The 22,612-nt window shown below is 36.1% G+C and overlaps 1 protein-coding gene and 1 pseudogene across 1 annotated transcript in view; one reads left to right on the top strand and one right to left on the bottom strand.

The window, feature by feature from the left end:
• The window catches only part of ZDHHC17 (zinc finger DHHC-type palmitoyltransferase 17), a 92,328-nt gene that overhangs the window by 59,010 nt on the left and 10,706 nt on the right, over positions 1 to 22,612 (bottom strand). The window contains exon 2 of the mRNA XM_054580141.1: positions 6,254 to 6,357. Within this exon, the coding sequence (XP_054436116.1) occupies positions 6,254 to 6,357 (104 nt within the window). The remainder of the gene's footprint in view (positions 1 to 6,253; positions 6,358 to 22,612) is intronic.
• Positions 1,965 to 2,495, top strand: LOC129075905 (protein tyrosine phosphatase type IVA 1-like; annotated as a pseudogene).

Raw genomic sequence — 22,612 nt, 5'->3', positions numbered from 1 at the left:
ATCTACAAATGTAATGAAATTCTAATTTAAATCCTAAATGAATTCTCATGAAATTCCCAAGTAGAGCCCTAAAATTCATTTGTGAGAATAAAAGGCCAAGAATAGTTGAGATACTTCTGAAGACTAAGAAATGATTAAAACAACATGGTACTACACAAGATTAAACAAATGTAATAAAAGAATATTTAGAGATGGACCTGAGAGTGTGATCAGCCTCATGGCAGAAGAAGACATCCACCATTTTGTCCCCCCTCCCACAATAATTTTTCATCTATCCACAGACAGAAGTGCTTCTGTGGGAGCTGGGGGATCCAGCACCATAAGCTGAGAGAGCTGGGAGAAGTCTCACTCATCCATGTGTTGAATCATAGGAATGGACACCCCAGTTCCAGCTATGGCCCCTGCAATGGTCCATGAACTGACTCTAGCCCCTCTCCACTGTGGTCTGAGAGCGCAGGAAAACTCTGGAAAACACTGTCTTAAACTAACTCACTCATGAATGAGAGAGACTTTGTGGAAGTTAGGGTTTCCAGAAAAGTTTCAGCAAAAAACAAACCAACCAACCAACCAACAACCACCACCCAGTTTGGACACACCAGAGGAGTACTGATTCGTGAGCTACAGGACCTGGGGCAAGGGGGTGAGGAGGGGCGGGGAGAGCTGCTGATAGGACTCTCAGAAGGCTTTAAAGGGACACAGATCCCACCAAGTTCATAGAAGATTCCATCAAAAATACATAAAGAACTTTCACTAATTACGAAAAGACACAAGAACTCAAAATGGATAAAAAATTTAAAATGGCAATTCACGCAGGAAGAAACTCAAATGGTCAATATACTTAAGAAATACATTCAACACCATCTGTAACCAGGGAAAGGCCCATTAAAAGAGAGAAAACCATTTCACAACTACCAAATGAACAATTAAATGTGACAAAACTAGAATTTAACAAGAATGTAATGAAAGAAGAACTTTATTCCTACAAAGTATAAATGGACACAGCCACTTTGGAAATCAATTTGGCAATAACTGCTGGTGTTGAAAAAGAACATCCTCAACAAGCCAGAAATTCCACTTGAATTGTCTTTTTCAGAAAAACGCTTGTTTACATGCAGAGGAAAGAGGTGGAAGGACATACACTGACACAATATTTGTAATAATGAAAAAGCAGAGGCAGTTTTAAGTGTCCCTTAGTAAGGAGAGATACAATATGGCAGTCCTCCTTTAATCCCAGAAGACACATTCCCAGATCTCTAGTGGATGCTGGAAACTCTAAAAAGTTCTGAACCCTATATATATACTATGTTTTTTCCTACACATATGAACCTATAATAAAGTGAAATTTACAAGTTAGGCATAGTAAAAGATTAGTAACAGTAAGTAATAAAGAATAAAAACTGCAAAGCCTTCGCCACACCCCCATAACCACTGCCGCCCCCAATCCTGCAGCTGCCGCCACATCTACCGTCTGTGCCACCACCACCTCAGGACCGGCTGTGTGACTAGGCCACAGTCTTCAAAGTGTAAACTCATTCCTCAGGTCTGTGGTGTTCTTGGCCACACATTTATGGAGTTTCTGGAGGGCAGTGGACATTACTGCCAGGCAGAGCACAACTGCTATGCAGACAGGTGAACTGCAGAAATTCATTCCTACTCCACCAAGAAGCCCCCATAAAGGTGGCTTAACCTGGACACAGCAGTGTGGAATTGAACTCTGCAGAGCATTTTACAAGAGTTCTGACCTGGATAGGGTAAGCTTCAGTGCACTTCCTCTCTAATGTCTCAGTATTACTGGATTGAAGAACTGCTGCTTCTTGTTAGGACGTTCATTTCCTTTCCCATTATTGCCAACTTCATACTCAAAGCACTGAGAATTTCACATGGAGTATATTGAAGTAGACTCAGTTTCTTTGCATCATTTCTGTATTCAATTTTAAAATTCTTTCCTAACCCCATTGAGTGTTTTTTAACTAAATTAACATGGCTCGAATGGACCACCCAGCTCCTGTGGAAGTCACATATGAGAACATGAGATTTCCTATTACACATAATCCAACCAATGCGACCTTAACAATTTATAGAGGAACTTAAGTATGGAGTTACCACAATAGTAAGAGTATGTGAAGCAACTTATGACACTACTCTTGTGGAGAAAGAAGGCATCCATGTTCTGGATCGGCCTTTTGATGATAGTGCACTACCACCCAACCAGATTGCTGATGACTAATTAAGTCTTATAAAAATTAAGTTTCATGAGAACCTGGTTGTTGTATTGCTGTTGATTGGGTTAGAGGCCCCGGGAGAGCTCCGGTGCTTGTGACCCTTGCGTTAATTAAAGGTGGAATGAAATATGAGATGCAGTACAGTTCATAAGACAAAAGCGGCGTGGAGCTTTTAACAGCAAGCAGCTTTTGTATTTGGAGAAGTATCCTCCTAAAATGCAGCTGCGCTTCAAAGAATCCAATGGTCACAGAAACAACTGTGATATTCAATAAAATGGGTACCTGATAACAATGTCTTGGAAGTGGAACTTGAAATAGGGCCTCATTTGCCATGCACATTTGCCAACATATTGGCTTGGTGAATAAATTTAATGAAGCTTCCATTAGAGTATTAAAATCAGTTTTACCAGGCCACAAGCTTAAAAGAATTGCAGCCTCTGTGTTTGGGTTTCGATCAACCTATTCTGACACCTAGCAAGATTCTCACTGTTCTGCTTTAGAATGTGCTTATCATTTGTACCAACTGACTTTTCCTGAAATCATGCAGCATTGAGTTATATCTTTAAATTTATTCCCATGCCAGAATCTTATCAATATATACGAGATTTAGAAAGAAAAGGTGCCAAAATGTCCAGCACGATACTTGTATATTTTTAGTATCATACAAAACTAAAATACCAGGAACTATGAACACCCTGGACCTAATGTGGTTTATCCCTTCAGTCATTTCAAACAGAGAAAGTAGGACCTGTACGGTTATTTACCTGCGCACTTTATGTTTACCTCTCCCATATTCATGTAAGTATATACATCAGGGTTGCTCAACTTTTTGATTTTTATACTAAGTCTTAGTAATTATTTAATGTCTTGTTATAAATCTCATTTTGTGCTGTTAGGGAAAGCCTCCATTTTGAAAATCTACATTGTACAGAATCACATGTCTTTAATGGCTCCAAACAAAAAGCCTTACAGTTAATTTTAACGCTTGCACTTCAGGTGCAACATATAAGGAGGGCCTGAGGAAAGAATGGGAAGGGCTATTAAGGATTTTTAGTAAAATGTTGCCTTTGTCTTATGAGAAACAAATAGAATATGTTCTTTAGTAAATATTTTTTTCAAGGTAAAGGTAAAGATGCTTTGTTGTAGCTAAAACAATTCTTAATCATAAAAATTCTGAAATTTTTGTATTTGTTTTCATACGTTCTGAAGGTGTTTACCAACCTCTTTTTGTTTGAAGTGTGATTTCTTTTCCCTTCCAACCATCTCGCAAAAAAAAAAAAAAAAAAAAGGGGGTGGGTTTCTGCTAATGAACTAAAGGGACATCTAATATTTTGTCTTTTGGCCTGTGTAACTTAATATTTGGATACTTGATAATTTGTTTTATTATGCAATTGATAAGACAGTGATGTGTATTAATGTTAGTTCAACCATATATTTATACTGTCTGCGAATGTGTGGTTATAGTTTCGTGGGAGAAATAATTTGTCAGTGTTCACCAGCGTGTAAAAAATCTAGTGCGAGAGCTTAAACATCTAAATAAATAATGAAATGCAAAGTAAATAAAAACAATCATAACAATATACTAAGATAAAAGTTATGTGAATGTGGTCTCTCGTGCTCTCAAAATATCTTATTGTACTGTACTCACCCTTCTTGTGATGAAAGGATAAAATAACTTAAATCAAGGACTTTCACTTTTTTAGTTAAAGAAAGTACTTTAAGGCTTCATTTAGATATACCTGAATTGCCAGCATCGCTACTCTTGTGCTCTGGAGCCATCATTAACTAAAATAATGGTTACTTGAAAAAGAGCACTGCAATACCTCCACAGTTGATCTGATAACCAAGATGGCAACAAAGAGACTAACAGGGCAGGTAGCTTACACTGCACGAATATGCTGGACAAAGGAATGATTCCTGTCTCAGGTGGCACAAAATGAGACAGCATGAGATTTCATCACACTGTACAAGATGTCATCACACTGCTCAGAAGAGCATACAACTTAAACTTATAAATTGTTTATTTCTGGAATTTTCCATTTTAACATCTTTGGACCGTGACTGACTGCAGGTAACAGAAACCACAGAAAGCAAAGCCGTGGATAAGGGGGGACTACTGTATTACAAAGCAGTGAAACAAATAAACCAGGTCTTTATTAACAACGATTAATCACAAAAGCCATATAGGTTTGTTTGTTTGTTTTTTAAATAAAAGCAAGCTGCAAAAGGATATGCAGTGGAGAATACAATTTATATAAATTTTAATCATACAATAGCATATTTTATTTATATATATTTGTAGAAATGTACAAGAATGTTCCAAGAGAGGTTCCCTTGGGGGAGATAGTGAAAAGAACACACTGAAGAACCTGTCACAATCACAGCAAAATGTTAACATCTGCTTAACCTGACAGTTTTTCTTCTCTGTAGAACTGTTTCAAAATTTAAATAAATGTTTTTAAAAATAGAAATTATAGACAGCATACTTAGACACTCCTTAAGAAACAGGACAGTTAGAAGAGTGAGGGATAAAGAAAGGTATTTTTTTTCCTTAAAAGATATATGAATATATTTGCTGATTGAAATGATGCATTATGTAGAGCAAGAGAGATTAAAGACAAAGGAGAGAAAGGTGACACTAAAAGAAGGAGTCTCAAAAGGAAGAATGAATGTAGAGTAATATAATTTGTTTTTTAAATACAATTGGCACAATGTGCTTTGATTATTGATAAATAACATGCAAAAAGGTAGGGTGACATCAGTAGACTAAGGATCTCTGAAAGCTTTTCTGTCCACAAAAGTAATTAAAAATCTGGCAAAAACCGTCAGAGACAACTTTTCCAGAACTCTGGCAATTAACAAACGGCTTTCAGCAATCCAAGAAACATTTAGTCAAGAAGAAAACAACTGAATTTCAGGAAGAACAGAGAAACTGGTAGCATTTTAATATGTCATGGTCCCATCCTCTGCTGCTTAGCAGCCTTGAAAAATATGTATGCCATGTTACTGGTAGTGGTACTGAAGCGAGCAGAAGAGGGACTGAGTTCTTTCAAAGCTTCATCACCAAAGAGGAGTCATTATTTGACCTGTCTGGTTGTTCTCTGGAAGTCTACTTAAGAGACTTAACTATTAGATCTAACTCAAACTCATTAAAAGCTTCTCTCTGGGGTTGTATGTCAAACATTTTGACCTCACTTGAGAGGATGGATAACAGTTGAGACAAACAACAGATGTATCAAAAAGCTTAAAAGCAAAACCTAAGGAACTGGCTATCCACAGGGGCTTTAGAAAGTCTGGACCTATTCTTGGGAATCTAGAAGGCCACACACATGCATAGGTTGTGTGCATGTATTCAACAAAGTTGCGGTGGCCCTAAGTTCTCACCTCTGATCAACCTCAAGGTTCTGTACAAGCAGAAAGTCAAGGCTAAGTCAGAGTTGTCAGCTGCCTGGCTGGGTGTTGAGTGTCCCAACATGCACAAAGAATCCCTCAACAGAGATCAAAACTTACTAATTCTAAGAATTTAAGAAGTCTGTCCAATCATTAGCTGACTACTAACTAACCGAGTAGAAAATTCAGTGACCACAAAGACAAAGATACGAACTTTACAGAATAGTTTAGACATTTCACAAACAACAACAAACCCTGGAAGAACCTAATATCCAGAACTGTCACGTTACATTCATTATTTGACTAGTCCAGTTATGAACAAAAAAATTACAAGACCTCCAAAGAGCGAAGAAAGTATAACTCATACATGGGGCGGAGGGGGCGGGAGGAGGGATGACAACAAGAAATAGAAAGTGTCCTTGAAGAATCCCAGACATTGGAGTTACTAGATAAAGATTTTAAAGCAGCTTTTAAAAATCTGTAGAAAGAACTAAAGGAAATCATGTCTAAATAACCAAAGTATGAAAACAATGTCTTGCCAACTACAGAATATCAATAAAAACAAAAAAAAGTGTTCATATTTAACTTAAAATATAGATGTCAAAGTGTCAAAGAAGAAAACAACTACAACAGAAACTTACTGTGTAGCCTTGACTATGTCCCATGTGCTGTAATCATCAATATGAGTTTTCCGTCCAAGAGGTTCACCATATCCATGGTTATAATGGCTTTGGGGTTTGATTTCCTAATTAAAAAGAAAATCACACAGAGATAAGAATTGAGAAAAAGTACAGAAAACATTTCAATATTTCTCTACTGTTTTTATACTCTTTGAAGAATGCTCATTATTGAAATTATTAAGTTTTACCTTTTCTGAGGTCCGTCCTCTTTAGAGAAAAATCATGTTCAAATAGATCTACCCCTTGGTACACAGTCTCAAAACAGAAAACATACAAGACTAGAAATTAGTGACAAATTAGTAACTGAAATTCATCCTCAGTTCCATACAATACTCTTATCCCTTCATCAAATTAACTCTCATTTTCTCAGACCAATTTTTCTATTATTCTAGCATTACCTCCAGCTCTAACACTTTACTTTTAAAATCTTCATTACATGCCAAATAAACTTTAATGTCCTAAAGACAGGAACTCAGGGATGTTATTATTCTATGATTCACAGGTATTACCTTTTCTTATACTCATTCATGCAGAGGACTTGTTACCCATCTACCATATAAGGTGTATAAAGAACAATAGGACAACTCTGATAAAATGTAAATCCACTTGAATAGTTCTAGAAATGTCAATAACCTTGAAGAAACTTTTTATATAAAAATTCAATTAAACACTAGTTTCATTGAAAATTACATGCAAAGCTTATATGCTGTGTCCAATTTCCTACTTAAAATACAAAATTTGCTATGCATAGTCAGCTTCCTCAATATAATGTAGCACTGGGATACAGTTTTATTTTTTTAATATACAAACTGAAAAATTGAGCATATTTAGCTCTAATATCATCCATTCAGATTTCCATGATTCTGCCCTCTCTCTCTCTCTCTCTCTCTCTCTTACACACACACACACACACACACACAAATGTAAATATGAATAAAAGAATAAGGCATAACAAGTAATCTAGAAAGAATGAAATCCTTAGAAGAATTCATGCTCTCCTGGCCACTGATATTTAATAATCCAAACGGAAGGGCATTTTATTAGCAGAAAAAGGCTATTTTTTAAAAAAATTACTCTATAGCCATTCAATTTGTTTGGAAAATTTCAAAATTAATTTGAGTCATAAATCTAGAAGACTACCAATCTGAAAATTTTCAAGGACTGGGAAATAAAAATTTCACAAAGTAAATTCTGCGTAGTACAGAACCTTTCAACATATTAGTTCCTTATGAAAATGCTACAGCCAATATTAAAGTACACAGTAATAATCATAAACCCACACTAGCAGAAGAAAACAGACATAAGTCTTAATTAAGAAAGATTCATAACACCCATAATGCATATAGTTTATTAAGTGATTTTTTGAAAGACTGTTGGCTCGGATTCCATTAAAATACAACAGAACTGGTTAAATTTGAACATGAGCAAGTATAGTATTCTGGGTATGTGCAACATTCTGAATAACCAATGAAGTAAACCAATACATAAGATTTAACCATTTAATATTTCTAAATCTTTTCTATTTAATTTTTGCACTGAATTACAGTTCTCAACTTCTCTGTGCTCTATATTCAGTGGGGTGAAGTCAAGACACACACTTACTAGACCAGTAACATTTCCTTCTTTCTAAATTTTCTTTTATGATTTTTATTCTCTCCTACAACCAGGAAAATAATTTTTTAAACTTTTGATTCTGACTTCTGTAGGGCTAAAAGACACCTGAAGAAAAATAAAAAACTGGTAGCAATTTACAAGCAAAATGAAATAATGTCGTGTATCTGACCAAACACGTATTGAGAGCTTACTATACACAAAGCGCTCCCCACTGCACTGGGACTCCAGGCCAGGATAAGTGTGAGGCCAGTGAAAAGCTTAACAGGGTGCCAATAAAAACTCAGTAGTAAAGATGTTAAAATATTTTAATGAATTATATTTTAAATATCAGAAACCAATGGAAACCCTTCCCCCGAAACACCAGCATTTTAAATATAGGCTGAATCAGTCCTGCCGCTTTTTCCGTCTGGGCCAGCTCCCACCGTGGGTGAGAAGCGCTGCACACACACACCAACCATGGTCTCTTCCCCTCAAGGACTTCATAATCCAGAGTGGAAGGACAAAGTAGGTAAGAAATATAGTCACATATTAGAAGCAAGAACTTTCCAGTAAGTTAAAATGTAAATAAAGACAATATAAGCTCTAAAAAGTATTAACTTTAAAAACTATTCCAATTTGAAAATCTGTTTAGGGCAAACTGCTATTCTTTTTTACTAATGACAAATTCACTGCTTTACAGGCTTATAACAAATATTCATAAAACAAAAAATAAATTTCTATTTAAGGCTTACTATTGTTTTTATGCTTTTTAACATCATTTTTATCCCTAGAGACCTATTCTTGGTTTCTGTGCAGTCCATTTTGTCTCAGTGACATTGCCAGAAATAATCTTTCAAATGTATTAAAAATCATTATCTTATCCCATCTGTAAGGCTTTTTATTTGTTTTTACTTTTTAGTAAAAGAAATCTTATTTTTTAAAGATGCCTTTAAATATATCCCCAGAGTAATTCTAGAACGGTAGAGTTATTCTCCTAAAAAGTAGAAGAAATGATGTTTAAGTAAATCCCCAACCTTTTTTATTACCAAAACAAAAAACAAAAAAATTGTAATTCAAAATTTAAATTTATTTTTTCACTTTTAAAAATTCTAGAGACAAACCAGATTGCAAACTGGTTTGTCGCTAGAATTAGTATGCTGTCAATGTGGCAAACGCCAACACTGTCTATCAGGATAAGCACCATCCCTAGGCTTAGAAATGACAACTGTAGTTTTTAAACTTTTAAAAATATAACATAAAAAACCAGTGTTCATGTAAACAAGTATATAGTATAAACGTATAGACAATATTAAATTTTTAATAATGAATTTGCAGTTATATAAGATAGAATTCAACATACAAATATTTAATGGCACTTTAAAATTCTATAATTTTTTCTTGATTTTAACGGGAACCAAAAAGCAATTTAATTGATAGCCCTGCCAAGAAAAGTAATGCTAACTAAAAAATACATATGTAGGTCATTGTAACTTTTAAAAATGCAATAATTCCATGAGAAATAGCTTGGTGTAATAGAAAACGTCTTTCAGTAAGAGGCTACTGACCTGAAAGACTGCCACTCTCTTATCTAGGATACAATCCACCAAGGATTCAGGTCCCTCATTTATAAGAAGAGGAGGATGAATAAGATCTGCATAGAGTTCTCTAAGTCGCTTCAAGGACCAACATCAGGACATCAAGGAGTTAAAAGATTTCAAGCCCCATTCAATTCCCTTCTTAAACTGTTGTTTATCCTGTTCTGAGATATTGGGGCTTTATATCAGATTTCTTTAAAAAAGAAAAAGAAAAACCAACATGATTCAGCTATTCTTTAAAAATTTTTAAAAAAAAGTTCAGAAACTACTGGATTTGAAGTCATCCAAGATTTCTTCTAAGGCTAACATACAAGGATTTTATATAGTACTGGAGTACAGGAATTATAGCCACTAGGAAGATCCTTCAAGTACCGAGTTGACAGTGTTGGTACTTGCTGAAGAGAACTGGAAGGAGAAAAAGCTCCTCCAAAATCTGCTGCTGAAGTAGTAGACAGGAATGAGAAGAACTGGGATAAGCTCAGCTCCTAAACACTACTGCTAAGAGAAATCAACATACTGGAACTCAAATTCTGCTGTATAAATGCTGGCTTGTATGTTAAGATGATAGATGCCATAATCCACTGATACACATGCTCGGGTAGAACTACAAAACCAATCAACCCATTACCAAGTGTCTGTGTGAAATCTGGTTAGTTTTTTAAAAACACTATACCTATTAAATCCTTAGTTTACATTCATATACATACAAAGGGTCTGGCAGAAGTAACACCATTGAGTGTGGTTGGTAGGGTATGTGAATGTCTCGCACGAGACAGACAGCAATCAGAACATTTCACCTAAAATGTCATATAGTGTGCTTGAGTGTAATATTGTTATGTTACAGAATTACATGCTTATGATTCTGTAATGAAAGATTTGGTATAGATCACCAGCTCATAAAAAAAGAGGGCTATTTGTGCCAGATTCTATAAAAAGAGGGAAGTGCTACTGACCAGAGAATCCTCTACTGGCCCAGTGCTTTTAGGTTTACTAACAACCAAATAGAGGTGTTTTGTAAGTCCAAAAAGGTTCTCCAAGAACAAGTTCTATGGTACAATATGCTTAAAAACAAACATACAAGGTGAGTAAATCCAGGAATATTCAGAAAGAAGAGTAAGGGAAAAGGCCAGTAATTACAACATATTAAAAAGCAAACTAGTGTAAAAATAGGGGCATTGGTTATAAATAGAGCAATGGAAGAGAGCTTGAAGAATGAGAATTAAAGTCAGAAGGAAAAGATATTCAATAAACAGTATGAAAAGAACAACTGGCTAGTTATTTGGGATTTTTAAAAAATTCAGCAGGCTCCAACAAAAAAGGGTGATATGTTTGATGGAAATATGCCAATAAATACAGCCAAGGCTTTAGTTTCGTTAATGGCAGATGATTTGAGCCTGACAATAACAAGGCCAGAGCAGAATTCAGGGCAGCAAGCTCCCAGGTGAAGGCTTCCCTGGTTGGCCATACTCCCCATAAGAACACATAGATGCCTATACCATTCCCTGCTGAGAGAAACATGAACACCCTCCTGTTCTTTGGGGGTCTTTGTGCCGCCCACCCCCCTGGAATCCCCAGAGACTCTGGCCATATACTTTGTGTTCATCAGGTCTAAGTAACTTGTTTAAAATGGCTCCAGGACTTTTCCTAAATACTTACTTCAGGACAAAGTAAATTGAAGATCTGTTTTCCAGGCTTTCTGTAGATGTGACTATACACTGGCAGGCCCTGCCTAAGGACTCTTCCTATAGATTCCCATCTTAGTCATTATATCAAATAACTTCCCGCCAGACCAAAGACTTAAATATAAGAATACTACCAAGAAAACTCCTAATGAAAAAAAAAACTTGAAAAAAGTATAAATAACACCACCTTTGAAAAATGGGCAAAGACTATGTAGACAATTCAAAGAAAAAAATACAATGGCAAATATATATATAAATAGATGCCATAATTCTAAGTTAATTAAATACATTACCAAATTTTAAAGAAGAGGGAGAGAAATCAATTCAATAAAATTCTAGGGCACATACATGTAACCTGACTACCTGCCTTTGGTGCATAGCTTGTATACACAGTGAATTAGCAGGCCATTAGGGCTTAACGATATGTTTATGACTTGTACTGTCTGCTGTCAGTAATCATTCTAAACTTGAAAATGTCTGCTGTCAGGAATCATTCTAAAAGGCTGATCTCTGATTCAAGGAGCTAAATGTACTTAATTATATAATTTTGCTGCTGAAATTCCATTAAATGTATAAGACAAAATTAGAATACTGCATAGGGTTGCTGACAAGAAGAAAAAAAGAGAAGAAGAAAAGGTCTTTGTGTATTTGATACGTTTCTAAGTCCTAACAAATCAATGGGCCAAATATGAGACCATCTTAACACCTGAGGAAGTAATGAACAGAAATTCTAGGCATACTATAAGGATTTTTAAAAAGAAATACTGATTATGTTATCATGAAGAAAAGGAACATGAGCATAAAACATATATAACCAAGTGAATAATGAATGACAAGGAAAACCAGTAGCCACACAAAACTCTAAACTTTCTTTAAAAATGTTTTTCATTAATTGCGCCAGCAGATGGCACTACACTCAAGACAGAATCCTTTACTAACTATTTGATGCACCCTCTTTAAGGGAAGATGGGACAAAAAAAAAAATCACGTGGATGGAAAGATACCATTTTTTTTTCCAGTAAGAAACTGGTCTCTTACAAATTATGTGTCCTTCTGTAGTCCCTGATCCCTGGCTCACAGTACCTGAGTGTTGCTTCTAATAATCCGAGCCCACCTTGAGGCACAAGTTCTCTTTATGGTGAAGTACCACCCACCATTATACCTCAATCCAAACTATCAAATTAACAATGTTTGCTTCCAACAAATTTTAGGCCAGAAAAACATTCATAACCTTCTAGCTTCTTCAAAAACTTGTTTTTACTTCATTTCCTTCTAGCATTAATCCATATATACATACATATTTGTAACAATATGCATAAATTTGGCATACTTTTTCTCTTTCCACAGATATTTGATCAGCAAAGGCCTGCCTTTTGTATATTTTCTCTATCTCTTTAAAAATAAACTATTTTTTAGGATAGTTTAAGGTTTACAAAAACAAGAGCTCCCATATTCCACACACAGTTTCCTCTATTATTAACATCCAACATTATTAGTATGGTACATTTGTTAAAATTAATGAACCAATACTGAAATATTATTATTAACTAAGTCTATACTTTATTGACATACCCGAGTTTTTACATAATGTCCTTTTTCTGTTCCTGGATCCATCTAGGATATCACATTGCATTTAAAAATGGCTCCCTCAGTTCCTCTTGGCTATGACAATTTCTTAGACTTCCCGTATTTTGGATAAGCTTGACAGTTTTTTTTTTTGAAGAGTCAGGTATTTTCCAGAATGTCCCTCCACTGGAATTTGTCTTTTTTTTTACCCCATTATTAGACAGGAATTATGTGTTTTTAGGAAGAGGCACTTCTTAATTCAAACTAATTTTTCAAATTTCTTTCAACTCTGCTATATAATCTTTATTTGCCTACATGTTTATAATTTTTTCTTTTCTTTTTCCCCTTACCCAAGGACATTTTTTCATTGCTTGTAGAGGAAGGGGAAGGGAGAGAGAGAGAAAAGCATTGATTAGTTGCCTTCTTGTATGCACCCCGACCCGGGATCAAACCTGCAACCTGGGTATGTGCCCTGACCAGGAATGGAACCTGCGACTTTTTGGTCTATGGGACCATGCTCCAACCAACTGAGCCACACCAGCCCGGGAAAAATGTTTATACATTTTATGTAATCTATAATCATAGTACTCATGTTACAGTCTTTTTATATTTCCTCATGCCATTACACATAATTTTTTAGAAGTACTGCACTGCTTTTAACCACTGCAAAATATTTAATTAAACTGCTATATTGAAACATACTGAAACATTTCCCAATCACTGAATATTTCGCTTATTCTTACAGTTCCTAACTCAGCAATTTTCAACCTTCTTCATCTCATGGCACACATAAAATAATTACTAAAATTCTGCAGCAACCCTGACTGGTGTGGCTCAGTGGATTGAGTGCTGGCCTGCAAACCAAAGGGTTGCAGGTTCGATGCCCACTCAGGGTACATGCCTGGATTGCTGACCAGGTCCCCAGTAGGGGGCATGTGAGAGACAATCCCACACTGATGTATCTCTCCTTTTCTTTCTCTCTCCCCTCCCCTCTCTCTAAAAAATAGTCTTTAAAATAAATTCTGCAGCACACCAAAAAAACATTTTTTTGCCAATCTAACAAAAACAAAAATAGGTATAATTTTGATTCATTCACACCAGATAGCTATTGTTGTGTTGGCTGTTATCATTTTTTAATTTGACAACCTAAGGGAAAAGAGGTCAGTGCTGCTGACTAAATAGGCATTGCGTGTTTTAAAAATTCTTGCAGCACACTGGTTGAAATACGCTGTCCTAATTAAACTCAGTTATTTCTCAGGCATGCCTCCTCTATGTCTTCCCCTAACATTCTCTATGCCATTGGACTATAAGCTATGACAGGGTAAGAATCCTATTTTAATCATTTGTATACTCTCACTGCTTAGCATGCACAGAACATAGCATATTAGTGCCCTGAAATGAAAGAATGAGTGAATTTTTCCTCACTAAAAAATACTTATTTTAACTCATTTAACATTTCTTCTTTTTAACTGGAGTAAACTTCATGGAAAGGGATTGTTAGAGGGTATAAATATTTTTATGGTTCTTGATATGCTATCTAAATTGTTTTTGCAAAGGAATTTTTTTCAGCAATATACAGTTAACCATTTTCCTATAAACTCACTGGCACTAGGTATTATTATTAAATTCTCCCCAAATTTAAATAGAAATTTCAACTTTAAATATAATATCCTGTTCTGTTTCTTCTTTGGAGAATTTCCCATTCCTATTCTTTGGCCATTTTATTTTGAGTCCTGAAATTTGTTTGTTAAATATATTTGAATCAGATTTTTATAGATATAGAAAAATAAACAGGAATTAACCTTTTTCTTATTGATCTAAACACTTCTGTTTCATTTTTAGAATTAAGCTTTCAATATACTTCAAGGAATATACGTTTTACAGTTACATACATTATTCCTTTCCTTGGGCTTTTTTGGTCTTGATTTTTGTATTTATACTGTAATCACTAGTACCACCCATCAAATATTTCCAGCTCTCTTCCCAAGAACATGGTAGAACTGTATGTTCTTGGTCCCTTGAAAGTTAAGTGTGTCCAAGTAATTGACTTTTTTTTTAAACAATAGAATACAAATAAAAGAGACATGTTGCTTTCAGAGAATAGGTTTTAAGAACCAGTATACAATTCCTCCCTCTCTCTTTCCCTCTGCCATGGAAACTGGCAATGTTCCAGAGACTAGAGATCAGTCCGGGTCCAAGAGCAGCCACTATCCAACTTACAATGCATGTACACTGAACCACAAACATTAAAACCACTAAATTTTAGGGTTGCTTCTGTAGCAAAATCTCGTTTATCCTGACATACAATTCTGAGAATTATTTTGGTAAGTACTATATAGATGGGGAATCTACATAAACAATTTTCATTGTATTTTGGAGCTGGTTATAACTAGTATATGAGACTACTACAAATGTTCAGCTTTATCTTGTATTTGGCCACAGTGTGAAAATGTAACCTCTGATTTTTTTTATGATCTTTTCGAATAGTCTAATAATACAATCAAATCTGCAAAAAAGTGTGGTTTTTCATTTCCATGGCATAAGCAAAAACATCAAAGGCAATATTGGAAAAAAAATAATCACAATAGATCCTCATTTCTTTCTATTTTCCTCCATTTTTAAAAGGCAATCCTTTCACTGTTTCTCCATTATATATAAAGTTGCTAAATTGTCCTTTCTCAAATACTGTACATGGCAAAGAATGAGTTAATACTGCATTTAGATATAAATGCCCATCTGATTATCACGTCCTCGCATTATAGAATATGTCCAATTTCACATTTCAGTTGATATTAATTCCCAATTTTATCCTCTAAGATTCTAACAGTTTTTAATATAACCCCTAGTTGAACTGACTATGGAAGTCCCCTTCCCTCCCTCCTGCCCTCACAAACACAGCTACTACTCTTCTTATCATCAGCCCTAACTCAAGTCCTGGCCACTTTCCAACTAGTCCCCAGAAAGGCAGAGCACACACAGAATGCCCTACATGTGGAAAATTCTGAGGAAGTACCTTTTAGGAGTTATAAATTGTTGTTTTTTAACTTCATGGATCAAGTACACAGGTAAATTAGTTAAATATAATTACCAAAATGCAAATATAGAAACATTGGAAATCCTAAAAGAAATGTACAAATCCCATCTTCAAATGAAAATAGACAAAGGCACTTTGGCCTCTAGTTCAGTTGGCAAAAGAGAATCAGGGAATTTTGAGCAAGGAAACAAGATTAGAGATGCAATTTTAAAAGATCATCCAATAATTTTCCCCCCTCACCACCTCCACAATATATTCTTCCTCCTTCCTCTACTATTTACTAGAAGATATTTCCAACTATCAAATGTCCAAAGTAAAAACTCATTCAACCTTGACTCATTCTCCCAAAATCTCAGATGTAATTAATTAGTTACCAAGTCTCAACTATTTTTCACAAAACAAATCCTTATCAGTTGTCTCGTTTTGCCTCTGGACTATCCTCTCAACACATAGGCTTTCCACATTGCTGCTCCCCTGCTTAAAATTCTATAAATTACACAGATAGGGTGAAACAAGAAAATTCCAGCAATCATATAAAATTGCATGAACTGGCCTCAATTTACTTTTTCCAGCTTTAGTATCAGCCATTTCCTTCTAAGCACCCTACATGTTTAATAGCCATTCTAAGAAGTCGTGTACTTTTAAAACGTCTGTATCTTGTTGCTCATGTTATTAGCATTCTACTCAGAAGGCACATGGCATCTCAGGCTTGGCACACTTTTACAAATCCTTCAATTCAATTCCAGTGTCACCATACCTGTCCTTGTTCTCCTCAGAGAGAATTAGCTGTCCTGTCATCTGTGTTCCTATTGCTATGCAAACATATTATAGTATTATGTGATGGTATATGTGTTAGCTTCCCACTGCTGCTCTAAGAGATTACCACAAACAAGAGGAATTAATTATCTTACAGTTCTGAAGGTGGATTTTGGACAGCTCAGAAGTCCAAAATCAATTATCAGTATCACAGGGTGTCGGCAGGGCCACGCTCCCTAGGGAAGCTCTAGGAGAGAAGCCATTCTTTGCCTCTTCCAGCTCTGGTGGGCTTCTTGATACTTCTTGGCCTATGGTGACATCACTCCAATACTTGAGGCCGCCGACTTCAAATCCAGCTGGTCAGCTTCACATAGCCTTCTCTGCATGTGTGTTCAAGTCTCCCTCTGTTCCCTCTTATAAGAACACAGATGATTAGCCCTGACTGGTGTGGCTCGGTTGGTAGGGTGTCACCCAGCAAACCAAAAGGTCGCCATTGAGTTCCTGGTCAGGGACCGTGCCTGGGTTGCGGGTTCAATCCCAGTCTGGGTGCATGCAGGAGGCAACCAATTGATGTTTCTCTCTCACACTGATGTTTCTCTCCCTTTCTCCCTCTTTCCCTCTCTCTAAAAATAAATAAATAAAATCTTTGTAAAAAGATACATGTGATTACATATAGGTTCCAAATGGATATCCAAGGTAAACTCGCTATCTCAAGACCCTTCATTTTATCATTTCTGCAAAATCTTTCTAATAAGGTAACACAAGTTCCAGGTATTAAGACTTGATATATTTGGGGGGAATATTGGAGGTGGGGGATGGAATACTCAGCCTACCACAAGATGAGCATAAAGGTGGGAAAGTGAGAAGTAAAGGATGCAAAGTTCCTATTACACAGGTTGTACTTTTCTCTCAGCTATCAAAACCCATCAATGATTGGCAATATCAACTATTGGCTCTCCCACGTGAGGTCTTCTGAGAATTCTAAAATCCAGCGCATGGAAACAAAGACTGTCTCTTTAATGAAACTCTGGTCCAGCTCCTCTGAGCTCTCTGCTCTACTAAGCCTCCACCTTGGGCCCCGCCCTTACTGGACAGCATAGTCCAGTTTTAGCAAAAACCCTGCTAAGTCAGTAAACAGAGAATTTTCCATCCTTGAAATCTAATCACCTGGCCTGCCTTCAGCAAGAATACTGTTAAACTGCTTTAGCAAGAATACAATCCTTGATGCCTCTTCTTAGTATTTTCCATCCACTGACCCCCCAATTCTGTTTGTTGGCTTTAAATCCCCAATGTCCTTACTGTATTTGGAATTAAGCCTCTACACTGAGGGCTTCTTTTTCCCTATTGCAGTAGTGTCTGAATGAAATTCAGTATTACTTTACTGTCCAGCTCTGCTTTTCTTAACAGAACCTCCCTCTACAATATTCTCTGGTGCAAAAGAGGCATTCTCCAGCTCATTTCTAAAAACTCCTCCTCAGCCCCTATCCCAGGGGTATGACCCATGGGGCTGCTTCTGCAGAGCAGTCAACTCTCTGATAAGTCTCTTTCAAGATGGCCATAGCCTATCTAGCCTCTAAAGTGTTTGGTTGGCCCAAGGAAACACTCCTAACTCAACATCACTGAGTAAATATCACACTAGAGAAAGCTCTTGCTCTGGCTCTTCCACTTCAAGGTTATTTTATGTATCTCTAACCCTTTTCACTTCCTCAGTAAAGCAGCAGCAGCACCCAGTCTCTGAGCCTTCAATAACTCCAAGGGACCCCTATCACACTTTCCCAAGTATTCTCTAACACTCCACGCAGCACCAGAGAGAAGCTGAACTATCTCTGCAACCTAGAAGGGGTCCAGCCAAACAAACATCTTCCTTCCAGAAAAATCCCTGTGTTCCAGAGGAATTGCTTGCAACCCACATGGAGGGCAATATAAACACTACAGCACTCCTTCTCAGGTTGATAACTCTTCAAAGAACACTTCCTCCCATCAAAGGTTCTATCTTGTATAGGCTAGAAGTAACAGAGTTCCAGGACAAATTATGGCATTTCCCAGCAAGTTAAACACATCTATTCATATTTCAGGAATCCTTTGTCAGCTACTGTCCTTGGCTTTGAACTCCAGGAAAATGCTTAGGTGACAGGAAAAGTCCCACTTAATATCCTAGTATACAAAATATATCATGAAGTACTTATCCTTCAATACTTAAGTTTTCACTTAACCTTATGTTTTTGAGATTCACCTCTGCTCAGACATGTAGTTCTAGTTTATTCAATGCAATTGCTAGGTGATATCTCATTATATCAGCAATTTTCAGCCACTATGCTGCAAGAGGCACATTGGAGCACCATAAGAATTTTTAAAATATGCAATACCCAACTATTTAGTCAGGGGCACTGACCTCTTTTCCTTTACACTGGCAAATTAAAAAATGACAACAGCCAACACAATAATAGCTGTCTGCTGTGAATGAACCAAAAGTATACCTTTTTTTGTCAGATCGGCAAAACATAGTTTTTTGGTTTATGTGTGCCATGAGATGAAAAAGGTTGAAAATTGCTGGATTACATGAATAAACCACATACATTCTCCTTCTAAGAGACTTTCTGCTACTCTAAACCATACTGCAATAAACAATCTTATAGAGGTCTCATCTGTCCAAGTTTCTTTAGGATAAGCATCTAGTAGTGGAACTTCCGGATAAAAAGACTTTGAGTTATCTTCAACTACTATCATTAAACTGCTTTATAAGATGGTAGTACCAAATTACATTCTCACTAACAATGCATGAGTTTTCCTTATACTATACTTAGATTTACCAAACTTCTTGACTTGGGAGGGGATCTAAATGGGTACCAAATTATATCTTGTTTTGATCTTCAATTCCCTGAAGCAAAATGAAGAAATTCAGCTATTAGAGATTAACTATATCAATGCTTTTGAAAGTCAAGAAGGATAAGGACCACAAGCAGACCACTGAATTTAGCAATCCAAATACCATGTTACTTAGACAAGGCGAGGGGCATGTATGAGAATGAAACTGATTAAAGAAAAGATGGAAGAAAAATGGGAATGGCAAGTAAATCTTTTGAAGAGTTTTGCTACAAAGAAGAGCAAGAAATAGGGCCATAAACAGAAGAGAAGTGGTATCAAAGAAAAATACAATTTTGTTTTTTGGTTTTTTTATTTTTAGGCTGGGAGAAATGATCACTAGCAGAAACAATCTAGTAGATCCAAACACCAATGATGTAGTAATATGAGTAGAGAACTACTAAAGAGATGCCTTAAGTGGACATGAGAGGATAGAAATTAGTGTAACCAAACACATACAGTACTTTAAAGTTGAAAACCACAAACCACTGATGAAAGAAACCCAAGATCTAAATAGACACATACCATATTCATGGATTGAAAGACTCAACATGGTAAAGATGTCAATTCTCCCCATACTGACATATGAGTTTAATACAATTTTTATCAAAATTTCAGCAAGGTTTTTGGAGATATAAACAAGGTTACTCTAAAATTTATAGGTGAAAACTACAAGAGCTAAAATAATTACAAAAAATATGAATAGAGTAGGAAGAAGCAGTCTACTCAATTTCAAGACCTATAATAAGTAATCCAAATTGTATAGCGCTGGCTAAGGAATGAATGAATACACACACACACACACACACACACACACAGAACACAGAAATAAAAACACACAAACATGCTCAACTGATTTTTGACAACAATATAAAAGCAATTCAATAGAGGAAAAGATAAGCTTTTCAACAAATTGTTGAACATCTTATAGGCAAATAAATCTTATTTTCACACTTTACATAAAAAATAACCACAAAACCATGGCTAGGTATCCCTATTGGTTAGAGCATTGCCTTAATATGCCAAGGTTGTGGGTTCAACACCTGGTCAGAGTATATATGAATACAAGAAGCAACCAATGAATGCATAAATAAGTAGAACAACAAATTGATGTTTCTCTCTCTCCCCACCCCCACTTTTCTCTCTCTCTAAAATCAATAAATTAAAATTTTTTTTTAAACTAAAAATTTACCTTGAACTTAAATGTTACATGTAAAACTATAAACTGTTTTTAAAAAAAAAAGGAGAGAAAATCTTTGGAATTTCGGCAAACCAATCTGACTTGACACACAAAGCACAATCCATAAATATGAACTGGAATTCATCAAAATTTAAACTTACCATCTGAGAAAACCCATTATGTGGATGAAAAGACAAGCTACAGACCAGGAGAAAAATATTTGTAAACAACAACAAAGAACTAGTGTCTGGAAAATATTTCAAAACCCTCAAAACTCAACAGTAAAGCCAGCACACAACCCATCCTTAACAGCCCCTCCTAAAAACAGACTAGCTTCAGGGTAAAATACTCTCTGACCCACCATCCCATCGTGCCACTCCTGGTCATCTCACTTCCTCACACCCAGTTCTTTCCAGCCCTGTTAACTCCTTACTATGAAATAAAAACCCATTCTGCCTAATATTTGAGACACATGTAGATCTTTGGTCAGTGAATTCTTCCATTGCAAAAGCTTCCCTCTCTCTATTCCAATAGTTCTTCCCTCCATTGCAATATCATTTCAAATTACATCTTTCTTTACTAAGGGGAAAAAACTCAACAGTAAAATAGTCAATTTTAAAAACTGGCAAAAGACACTGTTGTAAGCTGACCTGTGTCTCTCAAAATCCCTACGTTGATGCCCTAACTCCCACTGCCTCAGAAGGTGACAATATTTGAAGCTCAGCCCTTTAAGAGGGGGTTACGTTAACAGGAGGCCACCAGGGTAAAACTTAATCCAGTACGATTGGTGTCCTTAAAGGAAAGGAAAACCTGGGCACACAGGCACCAGGGGCACATGTGCACAAAGGAAAAACCATGTGAGAATACAGCAATAGGGTGGCCATCTGCAAGCCAAAGAGTGAGACCTCAGAATAAACTAAAACCTGCCCATACCTTGGTCTTGGTTGGACTCCTAACCTCCAGAACTGTGAGAAAATAAATTTCTATTATTTAAGCCACCCAGTCTGTGGCATTTTGTCATGGCAGCGCTAGCAAACTAATACAGACACAGATATTTCATCCAAGGGGACATGCAGATGACAAATAAGCACATGAAATAACAGTATCATTAGCCATTAGAAAAATGAAAATTAATACCACAATGAATTATTATCACATATTTATTAAAGCAGGCTAAAATTGAAAAGTGACAACAAATGTTGGTGTGGATAGAGTGAGATCAGATCACTCATATACTCCTGGTTGCAATGTAAAATGTAAAGCCACTCTGGAAAACAGCTTGACAGTTTTTTAAAAACATTATCACAGAGCCCTGGCTGGTGTGGCTCAGTGGATTGAGCACCAGCCTGCAAACCAAAGGGTCACCAGTTCAATTCCTAATCTGGGAACATGCCTGGGCAGACCAGGCCCCCAACTGGGGGCACAGGAGAGGCAACCACACGCTATTTCTCTCCCTATCTTTCTGCAATTATGAACATATTATAAAGCCTCTAGCCACACATGGCTAATAAACATGTGTCACTTTTTTTTAAAGCCTAAAAACCTCTGCTGGAATTTAAATTTCTGATACCTTGAAAATTCATATACTACCCAACAACATAGGATAAATCAGATGTTAAAATAATAGTTCAGAAAGTTTAAGTTTTTATTCGGTCTGCTATATTATAGTGCTAGATTCTAGTTTGTCAATTTATTTTCCCCAAACATGGCCCCCTTTTTTATTTTGTTACATTCAATTATTCCCAGGAATAAAAAGGACACAAATAAGGAAAAATTTCAAATAATGGTTACTTCTAAAATCAAGTTAATTAACTTCTTAAACAACAGGAAGATCCTGGATATTTACACTGGGTGTTCAGTAAGAAAGCAAAATTTCTTTAGAAAATAATGCCTACAGTTTATTCATGATTATAGTTATAGAATTATGAAGATTAATGAAGTGTTTATAATTACAGTTAAGGGAGATAAAATCTCCAAGATGGAAACAGGTTTAACAATGGTATACATGCACTCCCATAACCTTGAACTGTTAAAAGAAAGGTTATAAAACAA

The sequence above is a fragment of the Pteronotus mesoamericanus genome, unplaced genomic scaffold, assembly GCF_021234165.1.
Source record: "Pteronotus mesoamericanus isolate MK-2021 breed Mesoamerican mustached bat unplaced genomic scaffold, CSHL_Meso_final contig_56, whole genome shotgun sequence".
NCBI classification, from domain to species: Eukaryota; Metazoa; Chordata; class Mammalia; order Chiroptera; family Mormoopidae; genus Pteronotus; species Pteronotus mesoamericanus.
Note: the sequence above shows the minus strand (reverse complement) of the source record. Positions and strands in the feature narration are given on the sequence as shown.